Raw genomic sequence first — 23,717 nt, 5'->3', positions numbered from 1 at the left:
ACATAACGCAACCCCAAGCGAATAACTCACTGCTGATTCCAGTAGGGAGTTACCCATCGAGATAGAGCTCTCAGCCTGCTCGGAACAGCTGAAACTGAGAGCAAATTCCACAGGGAATAAATCTAGAAACATTCCACTAAGAGACAGGAAACCAGGGTGCCGCAAGTGAAAACCCCTTTCAAACAGGATTTCTTCACCGGCCTGGAAACCCTAAGGGTACCAGGGCAGGCCAAGGGCAATCTCGGAACAGATTGCCCATGAACCTGGCTTATGTATTAATACCTCAGACATGATAGCATATACTTCTCCCAAGAAAGCATGCAGTCCAGTAAATGGAACAATCATTGCATTAACCAGGTCTCCCCTGTCCACAGACAGGGTTATGCATAAATTGGGAAGTATAGCTTGCAAGCCACTGCAACCAAAGAGTAGCATCTCTGATGCTGGGTCCTTCATCCACCAACTCCCTCAGTCATGGATACGGCGATAGGCTGAAAGGCATACTTGCCAATTAGATGGATCAGAACCCTCCTCACTGAAGTAGGGTCCCGCAGGCGAGAATAACTGGCAATAGTGGTCCCATTGAGCTCAGAAGGTATCAAAGGTAACTCCTGGTTGGGAGAAACCCCTAATATTTAGCTGGGAGCTACTCTGGAATGGCTCCCTCACGAAATACACCTGCTGTGCCTTAGGATGACCTAAGGAGAGAACGACCACTCGACCGGCTCTCGGATCCCATAAGGAACCGAGAGCGACCACCAGTCAGAAGCAGTGACATGCCTTCTCCGGGAAATGAAGAATGATGAATACCCCTTGCAGGAGTGGACAACCAGACACCTAGATGGGAGCCCATAAGAGTTGCTCTAGGACCCAGTCGAATCCCCCCTTCCTGAAGGGAGAGGAAAGCAATGGAAATCGAGGCCTCCCAATCCCATAAAACTTGTCAACTTTCCAGTTGAGAGTTGAAACAATCACTGATTGCTGAGGTTAAGCAACCAAATTGCCACTGGCAACCACTCTTGGTGGGGAAGGTCACCATGGTAATCAACGAAGGGGCCTCAACAAAAATGGTCAGATGACAGCCGCTGCTGTGCCCTGGCCTACAAGATGCAATGATTCAAAGAACTGTGGCTCTGGTTCAGCGATAAACCTACCAGGGATGGAGCGCCAGGAGCTCCCTCACAAACGAGATTTGTGACACGGAAGAGGTGGAAAGACATATTCCTCTTCTGAGGAAGGAGAAGACTCCCAACACTACCCTCCTGGTCTCCTTAGGGTTGGGCCAGGAACGCAGTCCTAGATCAGTCCTGTGGATGCAGCACACAACCTGTTGTGCTTCTCACGAGGGAAACACACACACACACCATACATTAGAGGGCAACTGAAGAATACAGCCCTGCCCTGTAAAAGCACGCTGACCAGTACTTATATAGTGATATTCCATCCTATAGATGGCAGCAAACCTATGACCCCACTCACCGTGCTTGTGGGTAGAATCCCATGGCACAGCATGGACATGGTCCCCCTCTAGAGTCTGTGGCTGTGCGCTGACAAAAGGCAAATCACAGTGAGTGTGATGTCTTCCTCACCAATGCTCCCCAGCACTTCGTGGTGCAGAACTGATGGGGAGGCTGAGACCTTGATGCAACAATGGCAGAACCCTGGCATGGCTGAGAACTACACAGATGGGGATAATGCCACCTGCCATCACCCGAAGTTTGGAGTAGATGCCTTGCTGTACCCAATTAGCGAAGTCCATGGCGACCAAGGGCACCCATGGTACTCTGCAGTTGTGTCCTGCGGCATCCAACCACGTTCACTGATGCCCACAGTGGTGACGGCGCCCATAGGGCCCATAGCGCTTTTGCGCTCACTAACAATGGATCACTTCAAGGGCACCAAACGGCACTGCACCCAGGGCTTCGACAGTCCTTGACCAAATCTTGATCAGTTTGACAGTATATAGTGCCACCCCTGGAGTCACAGGCCCCTGTAGACCTAAACAGCCCAAGAGCACCAAGAGAGACCCTGGTGCCCGAAGGCATCGATGGACTGGCAGTATCAAGGATGCCAGGGGTGCCTTCAAGCAGAGGCTCTGCAGCCCCAACATGATCCATCAGTGAACAGAGGAATTTATGACTGCCAGCGCCATCGACTGTTCCCCTCAGCTCACCTATCCACTGAAGACATTGATGCTTCAAGCTTGATGGCATCCCTCGCCAGCAGCTAAGGCTAAACAATAGCCTTGCTAGTGCTCATTGACACTGATGGTGAATGAATCCAGACGAGGTCTCCAATGCCCCCTGATCCCAGTGACTCAGGGCATCCATGGGATCTGATAGCGAAGGCCAATGATGGGACAGCACAAAGCCCATCAGTGCCTCGTCGGGACACCAACAAGCCTAGAAGACACCAGACCACTGTGCCTGGATGCCTTGAGTAAATAGTGACCCGGACGCTCAATCCGTTCAAGGCCAAAATCCCTGTCACTCAAGGGCTTCAATGGCACTTGAGGGCTCTGAAGAGCCCCAGCGGTCGTCGGCCTCGGGGACGACCAGGGCATTCAATGGCAATTCCACTACCTCGTTGGTTGTGCATGACATTGTCGAGAGCGACAATGAAAGGCACTGGTGGTCACATGCCCAATCACCTCCATGGCAGCTCCACACCTTGACAGCATCGAAGGTTGCCGCAGCATCAAGGCCACACACCTCGACGGCATTGAAGGCTTCAAAAGCAGAGGCAACACACCTCGATGGCACCAAGAACATCAATGGCACCGAGGGCATCAAGGGCGGCTCAGATGGTATCGAGGGGGACCATGACGCTTGATGGCAGACCTGGTCCCAGACACTAGAGGTCAGTGCCACTACTCCACCACATCGAGGCCCAAGGACCCCGATGCATCAACACTCCACATCCACAGAAGGCCCTTGTGGCATCCAGGGTAGTCACGCACCCTGATAGCATTAAGAGTGCCCCGACACCTCAACGGCATCAAGGGTGCCACAAGTACCTCGATGGAGGTACTTGTTGAGGGCACGCAGATCCAGAATTGGACGAACACCTCCCAATTTTTTGGAGATTAGGAAGTACCGGGAATAGAACCCTAGGCCGTGCTGAGAGTAGGTTACTGGTTCTATTACCTTGGACTGGAGAAAGAGGGAGACCTCCTATTCCAGAAGGATGGAGTGATCGGATGTTCTCCACGCCGGTAGAGATGGGGAGTCCGGTGGGATGGAAAGAAAGTTGAAATGATAACATTGAGCGATTATCGCTAGGACCCAATGGTATGAGGTAATTGAGTGCCACCTGTTGTTGAAATGGCACAATTGACCTCCCACTGGTATGTGAGGCAGTGGAAGCTGGCTGCTGCTCTCTATGCAGGAGTCAAAAACCGGAAGCAGGGCCCAGCTGAGGAGCTGCTTGCGGCTTTTGTTTTCGTATTTGACGAGACTGGATTTTTTAAATGGTCTCGTAGAGTGAGTTCTAGCCAGTGGCGGGTAGGATTTCTTCGGATGGAAGAAGGACTTCTTAGTGTCTTTTCGGAAAGGCTGTTTTGAGGAGTACTCAGAAGTCATCAGAGAGAGCTGTCTCAGGGTCTCATGATGGTCCTTGAGTTCCGCCACCGTTCGTTGAATCTGCTCACCGAACAGATTGTCTCCTACACAGGGCAGGTCGGATAATCTGTCTTTCACTTCAGGGCGAAGTTCCGAAGACTTGAGCCAGGCCCATCTTCTTGCCGAGATAGCAGCTGCAGATACCCTGGTAGCAGTGTCAAAGATATCGTAAGATGATCTTATCTCATGCTTGCCCATCTCAAAACCCTTGTTTACTAGGGTTTGGAGCTGATCTTGAAATTGCTGAGGCAGGGAGAGTCTGTCAAGTCTTGTATCTGCTTAAATAAGACCCTGTTGTATTGGGTCATATAGAGCTGATAAGAGGCGATTCGGGAGATGAGCATTGAGCCCTGGAAGACCTGGCGACCTATGGCATCTAGAAATGTTTGCTCCTTGCCTGGGGGAAAGGAAGTGTGGGGTTTTGATCTCTTTGCCCTCTTTTGGGCAGATTCTACAACCACAGATTGGTGATCCAATTGAGGGTTTTGAAAACCTGGGGTTGACTGTACCAAATAAGTTGTGTCAGCCTTCCTGTTGACTGGAACAACAGAGCCAGGGTGTTCCCAGTTCTTTTTGAGGAGATCCAGAAGAACTTGATGAATAGGGATGGAGGTTATTTCCTTGGGAGCATCCAGGAATTGCAACAGTTCCATCATTTGATGCCTGTCATCTTCTTCGGTCTGTAATTGGAAGGGAACCAATTCAGACATCTCCTTCATAAATTTTGTGAAGGAAAGTTCCTCTAGAGAACGCTTTCTGCTTTCAGTAGGAGAAGGTGGTGAAGGCAGGTCATCGGTCTTGTGAAGAATCATCAGTCCAGGTATCGTAGGAATCAGCACCTGCCCCTCTAGGAGCCAGAGGGGGACGGGACGGTGGAATCCATGAAGGTCTGGTCTAGGCTCCGAAGGCATCAAAGGAATAATTGGAGGCACCGATGAAGGCATCGAAGGCACCAATGAATGGATTGGTGGCACCGATGGACGTATCGGCATCGATGGCTGAGGCATCAATAGGACTCCCGATGAAGGGATGCGGAACGGTGTTTCTCCTCCCGATGACAAGGTAAGCGGAGAGGGAACCAAAGCCATCGGTGACCCAGGATCCATCGGTGGAAAAGCGGCAATGAGCACTACCATCCTCGAACAGCGGTGCCAACGCTGCCGGAATCGGGTCAGTGGTCGGTTCCACGATCGGTACCTATGTCGGAGGAACTTGGAGTAGATGCATCTCCTTGTCGATGGCCTCCTGAACCAGCCGGTCCAGTTCTTCTCAGAGACCTGGAGCAAGCAGCCCCGGCTCCGGTACAGAAGAAGGAGGTAGAGGCATAGCCGGAGGGACCACCGTTAAAGGCAGAGTCGCGGCTTCCGATCCCCTTTCAGGTGAGGGTTGCCTCGGTGACCCAGTCGCCGAAAAGGTCGGTGCCTTTTCTGGACAGGGTTTCTTCGACAGCAGCTCGGACAATGGTGAGGTCGATGATTTCACTCCTTCGATGGTCCGAGACTTCCGATGTCGGTGGCAATGTTTCTCTCTGCGATCCCCTCGGTCCTGAGGGGGAATAGAGGTGGTTGAAGACCGAGAAGTCGTTGATGCCGGTCGGTCATTGGTCGGTGGTCAATACTGGCACGAAGTTGACGGTGCCGGTTCTGACTACGTCGATGCAATAGATGGCATCGGGGTTTGAGCATGCAAGCGAAGTTCCATCTACTCCATTCTGGCCTTGCGACCTTTTGGTGTAATTAGGGCACATTTGGTGTAGGTCAGGACATCGTGCTCACCTCCGAGACGCATTACACAGACCTTATGAGGGTCTGTTATGGACATGGTGCGACTGCAGTCCGGGCACAGATGGAACCCCGAAGCCATGGTCATGAACAATTTGAGCCGCGGTACGGTCGACGGCCAGTAGGCTGCGAGAGCCAAACTCGACGGGAATCAACCGAAAATAGGTAGAAAACTTACCGGAGTACCGCGGCTTGAAAAAATTGAAGGAGGGACCCCTGTGGGGTAAGAAAAGTTGTAGTAATTCCGTGAGAAAAATTCCTGTCAGGAATCTTTGTGGAGCTCCTTAACCGCGTGGCTACTGCTACGCGGAAAAAAGAAGACTGAAGGGGTTGGTGCCATGCTGGGCATGCCCAGTGGGGGCCAGTAAAAGTTCTAGAAACTTTGACAAAAGTGTTCTGTGATTGGGCTCCATTCTGTGATGTCACCCATATGTGAGGACTAACATCCTGCTTGTCCTGTGAGAATAACAGCATCTTCATTTTAAAGGATCTCTCACACCATGAGAATAAGTAAAGGGTGATAAAAAAAAAAAAACAAAAAAAACCCCACAATTCCCTTTTTTTTTTTATTTAGCATCTCTTGCTCTATTCACATCTGACAGTATCTTTGTACATGGAATTTTCCTGTTTTGATCCCATTTTCTCCCATTCTTTGTCTATAGGAAAAATGCTTAGTAATTGAGGCCCAATGTCCCTTTCTCTGGCACCTAAATGTATGCATTATATTTTGGTCCCTATATACTAAAACATTAATACAGTATCTGTTAATTCATATTTATGAAAGAAATCAATTGTAAGATGCTTATTCAAAAAGCAGAGTTGCTTACCAGTAACAGGTGTTCTCCCAAGTCAGCAGGATGTAGTCCTTACGTGGGTGACGTCATCAGACGAAGCCCTGTCACGGAATATTTTGTCAAAGTGTCTAGAACTCTGACTGGCACACTGAGCATGCCCAGCATGCCATAATCCCTGTAGCCACAGGGGTCTTCTTTCAGTCTCGTTTGTAGCAAAAGGTGCAAGTGAAAAAATAAAATAATAAGAACATAAGAAAATGCCATACTGGGTCAGACCAAGGGTCCATCAAGGCCAGCATCCTGTTTCCAACAGTGGCCAATCCAGGCCATAAGAACCTGGCAAGTACCCAAAAACTAAGTCTATTCCATGTAACCATTGCTAATGGCAGTGGCTATTCTCTAAGTGAACTTAATAGCAGGTAATGGACTTCTCCTCCAAGAACTTATCCAATCCTTTTTTAAACACAGCTATACTAACTGCACGAACCACATTCTCTGGCAACAAATTCCAGAGTTTAATTGTGCGTTGAGTAAAAAAGAACTTTCTCCGATTAGTTTTAAATGTGCCCCATGCTAACTTCATGGAGTGTCCCCTAGTCCTTCTACTATCCGAAAGAGTAAATAACCGATTCACATCTACCCGTTCTAGACCTCTCATGATTTTAAACACCTCTATCATATCCCCCCTCAGTCGTCTCTTCTCCAAGCTGAAAAGTCCTAACCTCTTTAGTCTTTCCTCATAGGGAAGTTGTTCCATTCCCCTTATCATTTTGGTAGCCCTTCTCTGTACCTTCTCCATCGCAATTATATTTTTTTTGAGATGCGGCGACCAGAATTGTACACAGTATTCAAGGTGCGGTCTCACCATGGAGTGATACAGAGGCATTATGACATTTTCCGTTTTATTCATCATTCCTTTTCTAATAATTCTCAACATTCTGTTTGCTTTTTTTGACTGCCGCAGCACACTGAACCGACGATTTCAATGTGTTATCCACTATGACACCTAGATCTCTTTCTTGGGTTGTAGCACCTAATATGGAACCCAACATCGTGTAATTATAGCATGGGTTATTTTTCCCTATATGCATCACCTTGCACTTATCCACATTAAATTTCATCTGCCATTTGGATGCCCAATTTTCCAGTCTCACAAGGTCTTCCTGCAATTTATCACAATCTGCTTGTGATTTAACTACTCTGCACAATTTTGTGTCATCTGCAAATTTGATTATCTCACTCGTCGTATTTCTTTCCAGATCATTTATAAATATATTGAACAGTAAGGGTCCCAACACAGAACCCTGAGGTACTCCACTGTCCACTCCCTTCCACTGAGAAAATTGCCCATTTAATCCTACTCTCTGTTTCCTGTCTTTTAGCCAGTTTGCAATCCACGAAAGGACATCGCCACCTATCCCATGACTTTTTACTTTTCCTAGAAGCCTCTCATGAGGAACTTTGTCAAACGCCTTCTTAAAATCCAAGTATACTATATCTACCGGTTCACCTTTATCCACATGTTTATTAACTCCTTCAAAAAAGTGAAGCAGATTTGTGAGGCAAGACTTGCCCTGGGTAAAGCCATGCTGACTTTGTTCCATTAAACCATGTCTTTCTATATGTTCTGTGATTTTGATGTTTAGAACACTTTCCACTATTTTTCCTGGCACTGAAGTCAGGCTAACCGGTCTGTAGTTTCCCGGATCGCCCCTGGAGCCCTTTTTAAATATTGGGGTTACATTTGCTATCCTCCAGTCTTCAGGTACAATGGATGATTTTAATGATAAGTTACAAATTTTTACTAATAGGTCTGAAATTTCATTTTTTAGTTCCTTCAGAACTCTGGGGTGTATACCATCCGGTCCAGGTGATTTACTACTCTTCAGTTTGTCAATCAGGCCTACCACATCTTCTAGGTTCACCGTGATTTGATTCAGTCCATCTGAATCATTACCCATGAAAACCTTCTCCATTACGGGTACCTCCCCAACATCCTCTTCAGTAAACACCGAAGCAAAGAAATCATTTAATCTTTCCGCGATGGCCTTATCTTCTCTAAGTGCCCCTTTAACCCCTCGATCATCTAACGGTCCAACTGACTCCCTCACAGGCTTTCTGCTTCGGATATATTTAAAAAAGTTTTTACTGTGAGTTTTTGCCTCTACAGCCAACTTCTTTTCAAATTCTCTCTTAGCCTGTCTTATCAATGTCTTACATTTAACTTGCCAATGTTTATGCTTTATCCTATTTTCTTCTGTTGGATCCTTCTTCCAATTTTTGAATGAAGATCTTTTGGCTAAAATAGCTTCTTTCACCTCCCCTTTTAACCATGCCGGTAATCGTTTTGCCTTCTTTCCACCTTTCTTAATGTGTGGAATACATCTGGACTGTGCTTCTAGAATGGTATTTTTTAACAATGACCACGCCTCTTGGACATTTTTTACTTTTGTAGCTGCTCCTTTCAGTTTCGGACCCAACTCCGTGGGGTGGCGGGTGGGTTTCATTAGGACTACATCCTGCTGTCCTGGGAGAACACCTGTTACAGGTAAGCAACTCTGCTTTCTCCCAGGACAAGCAGGATGGTAGTCTTCACATGTGGGTGATTAGCAAGCTACAGGCTGACTCATATTTAAATTGGACCAACAGCGTACAACGTGTGCAACAGGCACAACAACTGGTGTACTGCTGGGAAAAATGAGGCAGCCTGAAAATCACGGCAGATGGATGTCCTTCCTTGTCTAAGCAGTAATGTGCTGCAAATGTGTGGAGAGAGCTCCATGTTGCAGCTTTACAGATCTCAGCAATCGGTACTGAACAATAGTGTGCTACTGACGTTGCCATTGCTCTTACTGAGTGCGCCTTCACTCGTCCCTGAAGAGGAAGGCCTGCTTTCTCATAGCAGAATTCGATAGTCTGCTAGCCAGTTGGAGAGAATTTGTTTGCCCACTGCAACTCCCGGTTTATTTTTATGGAAAGAAACAGACTGCAGTGCAGCCTAGGTAAAATGCAAGTGCACGTTTACAGTCCAAGGTGTGTAAAACTCTCTCGCCCTGGTGAGAGTGAGACCTTGGGAAAAAGGTGGGCAAGACTATAGATTGATTCAGGTGAAAGTCGGTTACCACCTTTGGAAGGAATTTAGGGTGAGTGCGGAGTATCACTCGGTCATGGAGGAACCTTGTATAGGGTGAGTATGTGACAAGTGCTTGTAACTCACTAGTCTTTAGAGCAGATGTAATAGCTACTAGGAAAATAACTTTCCATGTAAGAAATTTATCACAGGAGTGCAAAAGCTCAAACAGGGAGCACATGTGCCTTGTAAGTACTACGTTTAGTCCCATTCGGTAACTGGTGGCCGTAGAGGGGGCTTAAGTTGCAGTAGGCCCTTCATAAACCGACTCACAAGAGGTTGTGCCGGTATTGAGGCATCCCCTACTCCCTTGTGGTATACTGAGATGGCACTGAGGTGTATCCTCACCGAGGAAGTCTGGAGACCAGAGTCTGAAAGGTGCCAGAGATAATCTAATAGGGTCGGAGTGGGGCAGGAAAAGAGGTCGATGCCTTTTTGCGTGCACCACGTGATGAATCTATTCCACTTTGAAAGATAGGATTTTCGTGTGGAAGGCTTTCGTGACGCTACAAGCACTTAAGAGACATTAGTTGAAAGGTTGAGCAGTTGTAGGATCAGGCTTTCAACATCCAGGCTGTGAGGGATAGGGTCTGAAGGTTCGGATGGCGTAACCCGCCTTGGTTCTGAGATATGAGATTGGGTGCTATGCCCAGGCGAATTGGTTCTCGGATGGAGAGGTCGAGAAGCATGGGAAACCATACTTGTCAAGGCCAGTAGGGGGCTTTGAGTATCATTGACCCTTTGTCCTGTTGTAGTTTCACGAGAGTTTTGGCTATCAGTGGTATCGGAGGATACGCGTATAGGAGGCCTGTGTTCCAGGGGCGAGCAAAGGCATCCATGGCAAACACGTTTTGTTGCCTGTGCAGGGAACAGAATCTGCCCACTTTGTGATTCAGTTCGGATGCAAAGAGGTTGATTGTTGGTTGACCCCAGCGTTGGAAGATTTTGCTCGTTACCACAGGATCCAGAGACCACTCGTGGGGATGAACTGTAACTGAGGTGATCTGCTACTACGTTCTGTAGGCCTGCCAGATAAGTGGCCCAGATCTGCATGGAGTGTGCAAGGGCCCAGGCCCAGATCTGCGCAGCTTCTTGGCAGAGGAGATAAGAACCTGTTCCTCCTCGTTTGTTCAAGTACCACATTGCAATTGTGTTGTCTGTATGAGAACAGTCTTGTGTGAAAGGCAGTCCTGGAATGCATATAGAGCATAACGTATGGCTCGAAGCTCTAGGAAGTTGATTTGAAACTTTGCTTTGAGTTGTGTCCAAGTCCCTTGAGTTTGAAGGTTGCTCACATGAGCTCCCCAACCCAAGTTGGATGCGTCCATGGTTAAGGTCACTTGAACTGGTTGCTGGAAACGTAGACCTGTCAGCAAGTTGGCTTTGTTTGTCCACCAGCGAAGTGAGAGACACAGCTGGTCGGTTACATGGATCTGGGATGAAAGAGGTTGAGTGGCTTGGAGCCACTGAGATTTCAAAGTCCATTGAATTATTCTCATGGCTAGCCTGGCCATAGGAGTGACGTGGACTGTGGAAGCTATGTGGCCCAGCAACGTGAGGAATTGATGGGATGAGGCTGTTTTGTATGTGTGCAGAGATGTAGCTAATTTTGAGAGTATGTCTGCGTGGTCGGAGGCAGGAAAGCCTTTGCGACTGTGGTGTCCAAATCTGCTCCAATGAAGGTAAGGAGGTGAGATGGATTTAGGTGGGATTTCTGGTAAATGATGAGAAACCCCTGAGTGTAGCAGATTGACAGTGAGTTTTAGAGCATTGAGCGCTCCTTGCTTGGACTGGCTCTTGATTAGCCAGTCATCCAGGTAAGAAAACACGTGTATGCTGTTTTTGCATAGATGGGCAGCAGCCACTGCTAGGCATTTGGTAAATACACGGGGTGCTGAGGCAAGTCCGAAAGGCAGAACCCGGTACTGAAAATGTTGAAGACCCACTATAAAATGCAGGTATTTGCAGTGACGTGGGGATATGGCAATGTGTGCATAGGCGTCTTGAATATCCAGAGAACAGAGCCAGTCTCTTTGTTGTAGGAGTGGAAGCAAGGTGCCTAGAGACACCATCCTGAATTTTTCTTTTTGTAGAAATTTGTTGAGATTGCAGAGGTCTAGGATGGGGCGGAGGCCACCTGATTTCTTTGGAATGAGAAAATAGCGGGAGTAGAACCCTCTGCCCTGCTGTGACAGGAGAACAGCTTCCACAGCCTTGGCGCTCAGTAGGGTGGACAGTTCTGACTCTAGAAGGCTTGTGTGATTCTCTTCAGATCCACAGTGGATTGGGTGGTGAATCCGGGGGTACCATGAGGAAATTTAGATGGTATTCCTGGGATATGATGGATATTACCCATTGGTCTGTTGTAATGAGATGCCAGTTGTCTATGAAGTGGTGCAGCCTACCTCCTACAGGTAAGTCTGTTCTTGGATTCATAGAGTGGCTGTTGTTCTCTGGAAAGGTTTCAAAATCCAGAGGGCCCGTTTGCTCGGGGTCTCATGATGATCCTACAATTGAGCCACTGCATTCTGTATCTTGTCGCCAAAGAGATTATCTCCAGTACACAGGAGATCAGCGAGCTTATCCTGGACTTCCGGTCTAAAATCAGAAGCCTTAAGCTAGGCCCATCTTCTGGCACTGATTCCTGTTGCTGATAAACGAGAAGCCGTCTCAAAGGAATCATAAGCAGCTCTGCCCTCATGTTTCCCAGCCTAAAGGCCTTTTTGGAGAATGGCCATGAGGTTATCCAGTTGTTGCTGGGGGAGGGAGTCTGCTATCTCTTGGACTTGCTTCCATAGATTCCTCTGGTATTGTGTCATATATAACTGATACTTATACCTCAGAACTGCCCAGACGATATAACTCGTAACATATAATCACCAAAACATCATCAACAAATTGGAAACATTTTCTTAAATTGTGAAACCAGACCTCATATATTATCTAGGAGAGCTTTCAAATTGTGTGCAATTACTCTCACTAGTATTAAAATACCAGTTTACTACATGAATATTTTCATATATAGCTGTTCAACTTTTATAATCATTGGTCTTGGTTACACATTTTTTTAAATTATATAGTGGTTAACACTTATCCTTTTAAGATGAGCGATCAAAAAAACCAAATGTTTAAATGTGCTGATTTGATAAATCAAACTTTTACCCATTATTAAATATACATATGCTCCAAACTTCTATGCTGTCACTCATTCCATGCTTTCAGCGTTTCCCAAAACGATCCTCCATGTTGTTTCTAGAGATGTGCTTCGTTCTTCGCCCGAATTAGGAAATTGCACGAAATTTCCTAATTCGTTGCGGTTTCGGAAGCCCCGAAACCCGAAATGAAATTTCCCCGAATTTCAGGGAAATTTCGTTTTTCGGGTTTGATACACCACCCCCCCCGGATCCCGATCCCTCCCCAAGACTTACCAACATCCCTGGTGGTCCAGCGGGGTCCCGGGTCCAATTTGCCCTCCGTGCCCGGTGTGCTACTGCAAGCCGTGCACCTCAAAATGGTGCCGAATAGCCTGAACTACCATGTCACAGGGGCTTTCGGCGCCATTGGTCAGCCCCTGTCACATGGCCATCGGCGCCATCTTGTGCTCCTATCATGTGACAGGAGCTGACCAATGGCGCCGAAAGCCTCTGTGACATAGTATGGGCAAAGGCTATCGGCGCCATTTTGGTTACTGGCAGCCGACAACGAAATCGCTCCCGGACCCCTGCTGCAGCCCCAAGGGATTATTGGCAAGCCTTGGGGGGGTCTCCTGACCCCCCCAAGGCTTATCAAAAAACAAGAGAACATAAGTGTTCTGCTCACCTATTTATCTATCTATCTTTGTACACTGTATCATGAATGAATCTTTATTTCAAAATGTATGTATAAAATTTCAGCTATATTAAACTTTTCTTCTGTTTAGATTGACATACCTGTACCTCACTCGTACTATTAAATATCCCTTGCTTACACTATCCCACCCCACTGAATATATTGATTTATTCAAAATCAAACTACACCCCTTATTCATACAATCCCGCCCCAGTAAAAATGTACTCATCTATTGAAAACCCACTTTAAAGACTTATCAAAGACTTATCAAATACCCCTAACTTTTTTGATATAGCTGAAATTTTATACATATATTTTGAAATAAAAGATTCATTCATGATACAGTTACAAGGATGGATAGATAAAATAGGTGAGCAGAACACTTATGTTCTCTTGTTTTTTTGATAAGTAAATAACTGTGAAATCTCAACAAATTATTGTGCTCGATCGGTTTGCGATATATTGTTGTATGGAGTTGACTATCCTTTATACTAATCGAAATGTCCAGGAAATTAATATGTCGACTACCATACTCAAATGTAAATTTCAAATGTGAATCTATTGTTTTGACCCACTGTAAAAATTGTTTTAAAGATTGTTCATCCGACCAAAAAAATAAAAGGTCATCTGTGTTCAAAATGCTCACCAGTTCCAGCATTTGAAATGGTCGGTATTAGGTCAAGTGGGATGTTCAAGTCGTGAAAGAGATATTCAAACAAAGTTGAATTTTTTCAAGCAAAAATGGATTTTTAAATTATCCGCTCAAAGTCCTTTTGGTATGAATGATGCAGTGGATTGGACAACGTTGATATGACATTAGAAACATAGAATGTTATATTATTGGCTATTCAGGGATGGGAAAGTAATCACTGGCTGCCATTGCATCCAAAGGCTGGTTTAAATACTGCCTTGGAGAAACAACATGGAGGATCATTTTGGGAAACGCTGAAAGCATGTAATGAGTGACAGCATAAAAGTTTGGAGCGTATGTATATTTAATAATGGGTAAAAGTTTAATTTATCAAATCAGCACATTTAAACATTTGGTTTTTTTGATCGCTCATCTTAAAAGGTTAAGTGTTAACCACTATATAATTTTAAAAAATGTGTAAACAAGACCAATGATTATAAAAGTTGAACAGCTACATATGAAAATATTCATGTAGTAAACTGGTATTTTAATACTAGTGAGAGTAATTGCACACAACTTGAAAGCTCTCCTATATAATATATGAGGTCTGGTTTCACAATTTAAGAAAATAAGTTTCCAATTTGTTGGTGATGTTTTGGTGATTATATATAACTGATAGGCAGCTATGCGTGACACTAACATAGAGCCTTGGAAGATTTTACGACATAGACCCATCCAAAAACCTTTGGTCCTTTCCAGGGGGAGCTGAAGAATGAGAGTGCAATCTCTTGGCCCTCTTCTGTGCAGATTCCACTACCACTGATTGATGAGGTAGCTGTGGCTTCTGAAAACCTGGAGCGTGCTGGACCAGATATGTTGCATCTGTCTTCCTATTGACTGGTGGGACAATGCAAGGGTGCTCCCATAGGCGATGTTGCAGATCCAAGAGCACGTCAGGGACTAGAATGGCCATAATTTCCTTGGGGGCATCCACAAATTAAAGGACCTCTAACGTCTTGTGACGGGTGTCCTCTTCGGTGACCAGGTCAAAAGGGATGGTTTTCGACATTTCTTTTATGAAGTTAGCAAAGGAGAGGTCTTCTGGAGGGGACCTTCTCATTTCTTCTGGAGGAGGAGGATCCGAGAGTAGATCCTCTGTGGAAGTGTCCATGTCAACATCCTCCCAAGGATCATAAGGGGGTCTCTGGTTGAGATCCCAAGGGTGGGAGAATGTTTGTTACTCCAGGACTAGCAGGCATCGATGGAGGCCTCGATGGCCCCAATGGAGGATGGGATGGCATCGATGGCATAGAAGAGAACCGTGGGAGTTTCAATCCAGAGAGCCCGATGGACCTGGAACCGGTTCTGGCATAGATGGAAGCAGAGCTCTAGTGGGACTAGAGTCCATGTCCTCGTCCTCAGAGGACCCCGGAATGGGTATCGGGGGCTTCAGAGGTACGGAAGGTCGACTCAGTACCGATGGCACAGGCTGAGTTGGAAGGGCACCAATGAGGGTATCGAGGCGGTCCAGCTACGGTGTAAACATTGATGGCTCCGGTGTCTGTGTCTGTATGGGGACCGGCATGGATGGCGGATGCAGGCTCTGGAAGGCATCGAGGACTGCCTGGCGGACAAGGATGTCCAGCTCCTCCCTAGAAGCTGGCATAGGTAGCGCAGCTACAGGAGGAAGCAGGCTAGGCGCTACTGGCACCTCCACAGGAATCTGTGGGGGCTCAGTACCCGGCACCAGTAGGGAATGCCTTGGGGTCTCTGGTGCAGAGGAGGATGGAGGCTCCTCTCCCCGGGCCCTCTTCGCAACTGGCTCGATGGCCATTGAAGCCGATGCTGTGTCGGTGCTCGCACCAGGTGTGGAATCGCGTCTGTGCCGGTGACAATGTTTCCCTCAAGTGTTCGGTCCAGTCCTTCTCCAGCACAGAGGAAGACGCTACTGGTGCCCTGGATGGCGTCGGTGACGGACGGTCACCGTCCCCTTGCTGCTCCCGGCGAGGTTTCTCGATGGATGGGCGGAAGTCGATGGAGTTAGTTTTATTTTGAAAAGAGACTCCATTTTGTCCAAACGAGCATGCCTGCTCTTCGGGGTCATTTGAGCGCAGCTAGGACACAGACGTACATCATGTGATGGGCAGAGGCATAGCACACAGATATCGTGCGGGTCCGTGATAGACATCGTACACGGACACTCTGGGCACTTTCTAAAGCCCGTCGCCATGGCTAAAAAAGGGCCGCGAAACGGTCGGTGGCCTGCAGGAACCAACCAGAGACAGTGGAAAATTACTCACCGAGCATCAGGAAATGATGTCGAAATGGGAACTTTTTTTAAGAAGATAACTTCAAGTTTTCCGTGAGGAAAAGTGGTGAGAAAATTCTCACAGAGCTCCTAACCGCGAGGCAAAGTGCAGTGCAGAACAAAAAGAAACTGAAGGGAGACCCCTGTGGTTACAGTGATTATGGCATGCTGGGCATGCTCAGTGTGCCAGTCAAAGTTCTAGAAACTTTGACAAAAGTATTCCATGACAGGGCTCTGTCTGATGACGTCACCCACATGTGAGGACTACCATCCTGCTTGTCCTGGGAGAATGACTATACAGTAAAAATCATGAGCATTATATTCAAGCTATCAATATATTTTCTGGAATAATCTTGCTGCCATTAAAACTGTTATGCAGCATCATTAGATAACAGTACCAATTTAGGAATAGCAAGCATTACCATTGAAAACACAGACAGACAAACCCATGAAGCCTGAGGCATTTAGAATAGATGATAATACAAGTATTACAAGAAGAGGTATGGAAAAATGCAGTGTTACAAAACATAGGGTTGACTAAGGCTTAAATATTAGGGTGCAACAGGGAGACTCAGGTTTGATTCTCAACTCAGATTCCTGCCAGTCTCAAGTGTTGCTCTCACAGTGGCACCTTCTGGGGAAGCACACAGTGATTCTGGAGGTTTCTTCTGAACAAGTGCACAGCATGTTCGCAGTCATATCATGTCATTGTTTATAGTATTTATTTATTTATTTATTTTTATATACCGACATTCATCTCAATTGAGGTATCACACCGGTTTACATTCAGGTACTGTAGGTATTTCTCTATCCCCAGAGGGCTTACAATCTAAGTTTGTACCTGAGACAATGGAGGGTAAAGTGACTTGCCCAAGGTCACAAGGAGTGACAGCGGGACTTGAACCTTGGTCTCCTGGTTCATAGTCCACTGCTCTAACCACTAGGCTATTCCTCCCTATAGTACTTATATGGTATGCCATACAAAAGGTGATAAGCAAAATATGGGAAAATACTAGAGCTTACACACAATACAAAGGTAAAGGAACAGAAAAAAGGTCTCAAGACAGATGTTATACAGTTTAAAAAAAAGCAGCAATTAAAGTGACTTCTTCCATGTCTACAACTGTTTTCAATTCTGTGAGTCATACAACATCTTCAGGTTAATCTAGATATAGCCCAACTATCATAAAAACATAAGATCATAAGACATGCCATACTGAGTCAAGCCCGGTATCCTGTCTCCAACAGAGGCCAATCCAAGTCACAAGTACTTGGCAAGTACCCAAACATTAAATAGATCCCATGCTACTAATGCCAGCAACAAGCAGTCCCTATTGATTAACAGTAGTTTATGTACTTCTTTTTTAAACCCGGCTTCACTAGCTGTCTTAACCACATCCTCTGGCAACGAATTCCAGAGTTTAATTGTGTGTTGAGTGAAGCTTCATGGAGTGCCCCCAGTCCTTATATTATCCGAAAGAGAAAAAACATTGTTTCACATTTATCCATTCAAGTCCTTTCATTATTTTGTAGATTTTTATCATATCTCTCTCCTCCCCCCCCCCCGAATGTCTCTTCTCCAAGCTGAACAGCCCTAACCTCTTTAGTCTTTCCTTATAGGGGAGTCATTCAATCACCTTTATCATTTGGTCGCTCTTTTCTATACCTTTTTCCAGTGCTACTATATCTTTTTTGAGATGCGGTGACCAGAATTGCACACAGTATTCAAGGTGCGGTCTAACCATTGAGTGATACAGAGGCATTATGACATCTTCCATTTCATTTACCATTCTCTTCCGAGTAATTCCTAACATAGTTTGCTTTCTTGACTGCTACAGCACACTGAGCCGACAATTTCAATGTAATATTACAGTTACACCCCCTAATGACACGATCACTTTAAGATACTATTAGCACTGGAAAATGTTGACTAAAAAATGTTATCACTGTTAAACGTTATATTGCTGTTATCAATGTACAAACATTATCTGTTATGGTTATTACTGTAAACTGTTGTTATACCTGTAAACTGGAGTGAAGGCTTGTATCAAACTTCGGTATATAAAAGTGCACAAATAAATAAATAAATAAATAAATAAATTATCACTTATGACGCCCAGATGCTTTTCCTAGGTGGCAATTCTTAAAATGGAACCTAACATCATGTAGCTACAGCATGGGTTATTTTTTCCTAGATGCATCACCTTGCATTTGACCACATTATATTTCATTTAAATTGATACTCTAAAATAAATAATTACTTTCTGTTTTGCTTACCAGTCCATCACACACCAAAGTTCTTCCATATTGTTCTGTAGAATGGTTCCGGTTAGACCAATACGAACTTTGCATTTCAAAGACTTCATAATCTGTGTCACCTGAGCCTTTGGATTTTTGATCCTATGAGCTTCATCTACAATGACCGCTGACCATTCTATGCTGCGGAGCAAAAGGAAATATTGCTTTATAAAAAATGTGCACTTCCCCCAAAAATATACAACAGGTAGAATGAAGTCCATCTACATTTTCCACATACATTAGTGGTTTTATTGTTTATGAAATATAGTAAACATATTTTGTTGAGGTTATTGTACATAAATGCAATCCTGTTTCAAATATAACCTAACAATGCAACAAAGAACTTCGGCACTTGTCTTATATATCAAAAGCCCACACAAAAAAGACAGAGTAAAGTAATTTCCAATGCTGTGCTGACCACAACTAATTCAAAAAATTACTTAGTTTTGAATGGAACCGCATCAGCAAGCCAGACGGCGGCAGTGACAATACACTTGCCGCCCGGACTACTCGTCACTTGCGGTGTAGATGTTACAACTAGTGCGTTTGAATATCTTCTCAAACGCACTAGTTGTAACATCTACACCGCAAGTGACGAGTAGTCCGGGCGGCAAGTGTATTGTCACTGCCGCCATCTGGCTTGCTGATGCGGTTCCATTCAAAACTAAGTAATTTTTTGAATTAGTTGTGGTCAGCACAGCATTGGAAATTACTTTACTCTTTTTTGTGTGGGCTCAAATATAACCTAACCATTCTGCTTTGCTTCAACAGAAATAAGAAATACCCTTTATGGTACAGATCCATTTGTACATCCCTTTTGAAGATCAAATAAAGCCTCCATCACCTTATTTAGTTGTCTTCACTCTTTTAATAATAAAGATAAAGTCATTCTTCTAGGTTTTGGCTTTCTTCCAAAATTAAATGTAGCTTTATATTTTTGATTCTCTTGTCTATTAAAATTAAACATATCAATGAGAATAAATGATAAAACGGCTATGGGAGTAAAGTGAAAAAGTAGGACTGAAATCAACATATTTGGGATGCAGTTAATTGGTCCCTTCCTGTTACCAAACATACATAAGGAGATACTTATCCCTACCTTCAACACTAAAACAGTTTGGCTGCCATGTTAGTCCACTTGAATATTAAATTATATATAAAGTGTAAGTGTGTGTAAGTGTGTGACCAAGAGAGCAAAAAGTATGGCAGAAGACAGAACTGTCAAAGAGGTAAAGCAAGGTGACAAAACATTCTTCAGATACATCAGGGAAAGGAGAAAGATCCAAAGAGGTATAGTGAAATTGAAAAGTGACCAGGATCAATGTGTGGTGAGAGATGATGAAATGGCAGAAATATTAAACAAATACTTCAGTTCAGTGTTCACTAAAGACGACCCTGGAGAAGGACTGTCGCTAGTTAACAAGACTGTGGAAGGGGGTGGAACAGATGAAACTCCGTTTACAGAAGAGAATATATGGAAAGAGCTAGGAAAGTTGAAAAAACCACAGGGCCTGATGAGGTTCATCTCAGGATACTGAGGGAGCTCAGAGATGTGCTGGCGGGTCCGCCATGTGACCTGTTCAATAGATCCTTGGAAACGGGAGTGGTGCTGAGCGATTGGATGTTACCACTCGGTGCTGACAGCTCCCCGCGATGCCGCCGCTCAGCGGCGTTTCCCAGTTCTAACATGGCCCGGCATGAGTTGCATCCTGGCTTCTCCCACTGCAGCATGTCATCACCCCTCCCGGAAGTCCCCGCGTTTACGCGGGAAATTCTGATATTTAAAGCCCAGTTTCCAGCACAGCACTGCCTCGGCTACAGGATTGCTTGTGCTGGTGCTCTCGTTGGATTACTCTTGATACTTGCGTATCTGACTCTGGACTGTACTTGGATATTATCTTCTTGCTGCCTGCCCTTGTCTTGGACTGGATGTGGATCTTCTCTTGCCTGCTGCCTGCCCTGACCTTGGACCATGTTTTGGATTCTCTTGTCTGCTACCTGCCTCTGAAACCGGACTGGTCTTAGCTCGCCCGCTCTGGCCTAAGGTAAGACTGTTGTTCTATCAAGGGATTCACTATCAGTTTCGTTACAGTTAGCTGAGGCCATGGATCCCGTAGATCTGACAGCCTTACAAGCCATTCCCGGACTGGCTTCACGCGTCCAGCAAAAGCAAGGAGTGCTGGATCAAGTAACAGGGGTTTTGGAGAGATTTGCCACTCGTATGGATGCCTTGGCTGTCGCTTCACCAGTAACTCCGGCTTTGTTTTCACCACCACCCCCTGTTCTATGACTTCCACCTCCTCCTCGCTTCAATGGAGATCCTCAGCAGTGCCGGGGGATCATAAATCAATGTCGCATGCACTTCTCACTCCAATCTTCATTGTTCCCCACGGATAAGACCAAGGTCACTTTTATCTTATCCCTACTGGAAGGACCAGCCTTAGCATGGGCATCGCCCCTCTGTGAACGAGACAACCCTCTGTTGAACAATTTGGATCAATTCCTGAAAGACTTTCAGCTGATCTTTGATGAGCTTGGGCGTTCGACTTCTGCAGCTTCAGATCTGGCAAGGCTCCCAATCTGTGGGGGAGTATGCTATTCAATTCCGCACCCTTGCGGCCGAACTTCGCTGGGGTGACGATAGCCTTACGGCCATGTTCCATCAGGGCCTATCAGAGGCCATCAAGGATGAGTTGGCCACCCGAGAACCACCAGAGTCTCTAGAGCAGTGGTTCTCAACCCTGTCCTGGGGACCCCCCAGCCAGTCGGGTTTTCAGGATATCCACAATGAATATGCATGAGAGAAAATTTGCATGTTATGGAGGCAGTGTATGCAAATTCTCTCATGCATATTCATTGTGGATATCCTGAAAACCCGACTGGCTGGGGGAGTCCCCAGGACAGGGTTGAGAACCACTGCTCTAGAGGAACTGATACGCCTGGCAGTTCGGCTGGACCTCCGTTTCCAGGAGAGGTCTGTGAGCGGGCAGCTCTGAGGTGACCTATTCGGCTGGCACCTGCCTTCCAGCGGCTACTCATTGCTCCCAAAGCGTCTGAGGTTCAGCCCAACAGTGAGGAGCTGATGCAGATTGACCAGTGTCGGATCTCGCCCAAAGAACGACAGAGTTGAAGATTAAACAATCTCAGACTCTACTGCGCTGGAACAGGCCATTTCATCAATAAATGCCTGAATAAGTCGGGAAACTCCCGGGTCTAGGACTAGTGGGAGAGGCCTCCCTGGGTAATTCTATCCCCTCTCCACAAATCCTGATTCCAGTGACATTTTCCTTCCTTGGGGGCACTATTCTTCTCCAGGCTTTCTTGGACTCTGGTGCGGCCAGCAACTTCATAGAAGATGACCTAGTTCACTGACATTACATTCCCACGCTACCTCTGAAAACTCCTCTTACAGTGTCCTCCAATTCTGGACAACCACTGGAGAATAAAATTTCTCTCATCACCAAACCCATTAAAATGACCATGGGAATACTCCACCAAGAAACCATTCAATTGTATGTGCTCCCCTCCTCCGTTAACAAGGTGATCCTAGGCTACCCGTGCGAAGGCTTATTGAGTAAGGATAGCAAGGGTACTTGTATTGTATTTAGAAAATACTTTTATGAACAAGAATTCCAATCCCTAAATCTGCAAATAAAAAAAAAATTTTGAAAGGGGTTGTGGTTTCATATTTTGTACATTATAAATTGGCAGCCCGCCAATATTCAATATTTATTTTATTTATTTATTGTGTTTTGTATACAGTCATTCAGTTTCGCCATCAGAACGGTTTACAGTTATGGGTAAATGTGTTAGAGAAACATCATTACAACGGTTGACAATTTCGGGAGTTGTGTGTTAGTTAATACAACATGCTCAAAGAAAAAAACAGGAAGGATCAAGTAATTGGGTAGGTATGTAACTGGGAGGTGTTATACAAGTAGGTTCGTGAATACAGGCATTCCATGTTCAAGATACAATTATGATGTGGTTAGATATAAACGAGGTTAGCTAAATACATTTAACACTCCGAATGGTAGTGGATATTTAGCTATTCATGAGATGGAAGGTTGTTTCTTTATGTTAAGCTGCGTAGGTATCTGGCTGTGCGGTTGACAGTGTGAGTTTGAGTAGGCTTTGGTAAAAAGCCAGGTTTTCAGTTCTTTTTTGAAGATTTTTATGTTGGGTTGAGTTCTTGTTTCGATTGGGAGTGCGTTCCATAGTGTGGGGCTACCGATGGATATAGCTCTCTCACGGGTTGTGTTTAGTTGTGTGGTTCTGGCCTGAGGGTTTTTGAGGAGGCCTTTATTCATTGAGCGTAAGTCCCATTTTGGGGCATGGAGTTTGATGGTTTTGCTTAGCCAGTTGGTTTGTTGTCCTGTGACTAGTTTGTGCAGAATTGTCAGTACTTTGTATTCTATTCGGTATTTTATTGGGAGCCAGTGTAGTGATATGAGAGTTGGAGTGATATGCTCATGTTTTTTGTTCCTGTTAGTATTCTGGCGGTTGTGTTCTGTAGGATTTGGAGTGGACGGATGGTTGCGAGTGGTAAGCCAAGTAGCAAGGAATTGCAATAGTCAAGGTTGGCGAAAATGAGTAGTTGCAGGACTGTTCTGAAATCATCCTGTGAAAGGAAAGGCTTAAGACGTCTGAGTGTAAGTAGCTTGTGGTATCCTTCCTTGATTTTGTTAGTTATGTGGATCTTGAATGATGGGTCGTTGTCTATGGTGATTCCTAGGTTTCAGGCATGCATGACAGGCGAGATTGTTGTTTTTGGGTTTTCCATTTTGAGTGGCTGCATGGGAGAGTTGATGTTTTTTCTGTCTAGGATGATAACTTCGGTTTTGTCTAAGTTTATTATGAGTATTAGGTCGGTTAAAAGCTGTCTGATTTCTGTAAGATATGTGGCTATTTTTTTTTAAGTTTCTTCTAAAGTATTCTGTATGGGGATAAGTATTTGAATATCATCAGCGTATAGGAATTGGGTCAGACCGAGGCATTCTAGTGTGTGACAAATTGGGAGGAGGTAGATGTTGAAGAGTGTTGCTGACAGGGCAGATCCTTGGGGGACTCCTGTGTTGAGGTTTACTTTATTCGAGAGGGTGTTGTTGAACATTACTTGGAAATTTCTATGTGATAGGTAGGATGAAAACCATTGTAAGGTTTTCCCTGTGGCTCCTATTTTGGATAGTCTGTCGAGGAGGACTGCATGGTTAACTGTATCAAATGCGGCCGATAGATCCAGGAGAATTGATAGCTTTGTCCCTTGTCGAATCCTCTGAGTACGGTGTCATTTAGTGAAAGGAGTAGTGTTTCTGTGCTTAAGTTTT

The 23,717-nt window shown here is 45.3% G+C and overlaps 1 protein-coding gene across 7 annotated transcripts in view; it reads right to left on the bottom strand.

Annotated features, from left to right (window-relative positions):
• The window catches only part of ERCC6L2 (ERCC excision repair 6 like 2), a 427,384-nt gene that overhangs the window by 330,756 nt on the left and 72,911 nt on the right, over nt 1-23,717 (bottom strand). For all 7 annotated transcript variants that reach the window (XM_029617631.1, XM_029617627.1, XM_029617610.1 and 4 more), the window contains one exon: nt 18,370-18,531. In XM_029617631.1, coding sequence (XP_029473491.1) covers nt 18,370-18,531 — 162 coding nt within the window. The remainder of the gene's footprint in view (nt 1-18,369; nt 18,532-23,717) is intronic.

Source organism: Rhinatrema bivittatum, chromosome 1, assembly GCF_901001135.1.
Source record: "Rhinatrema bivittatum chromosome 1, aRhiBiv1.1, whole genome shotgun sequence".
NCBI lineage: Eukaryota > Metazoa > Chordata > Amphibia > Gymnophiona > Rhinatrematidae > Rhinatrema > Rhinatrema bivittatum.
Note: the sequence above shows the minus strand (reverse complement) of the source record. Positions and strands in the feature narration are given on the sequence as shown.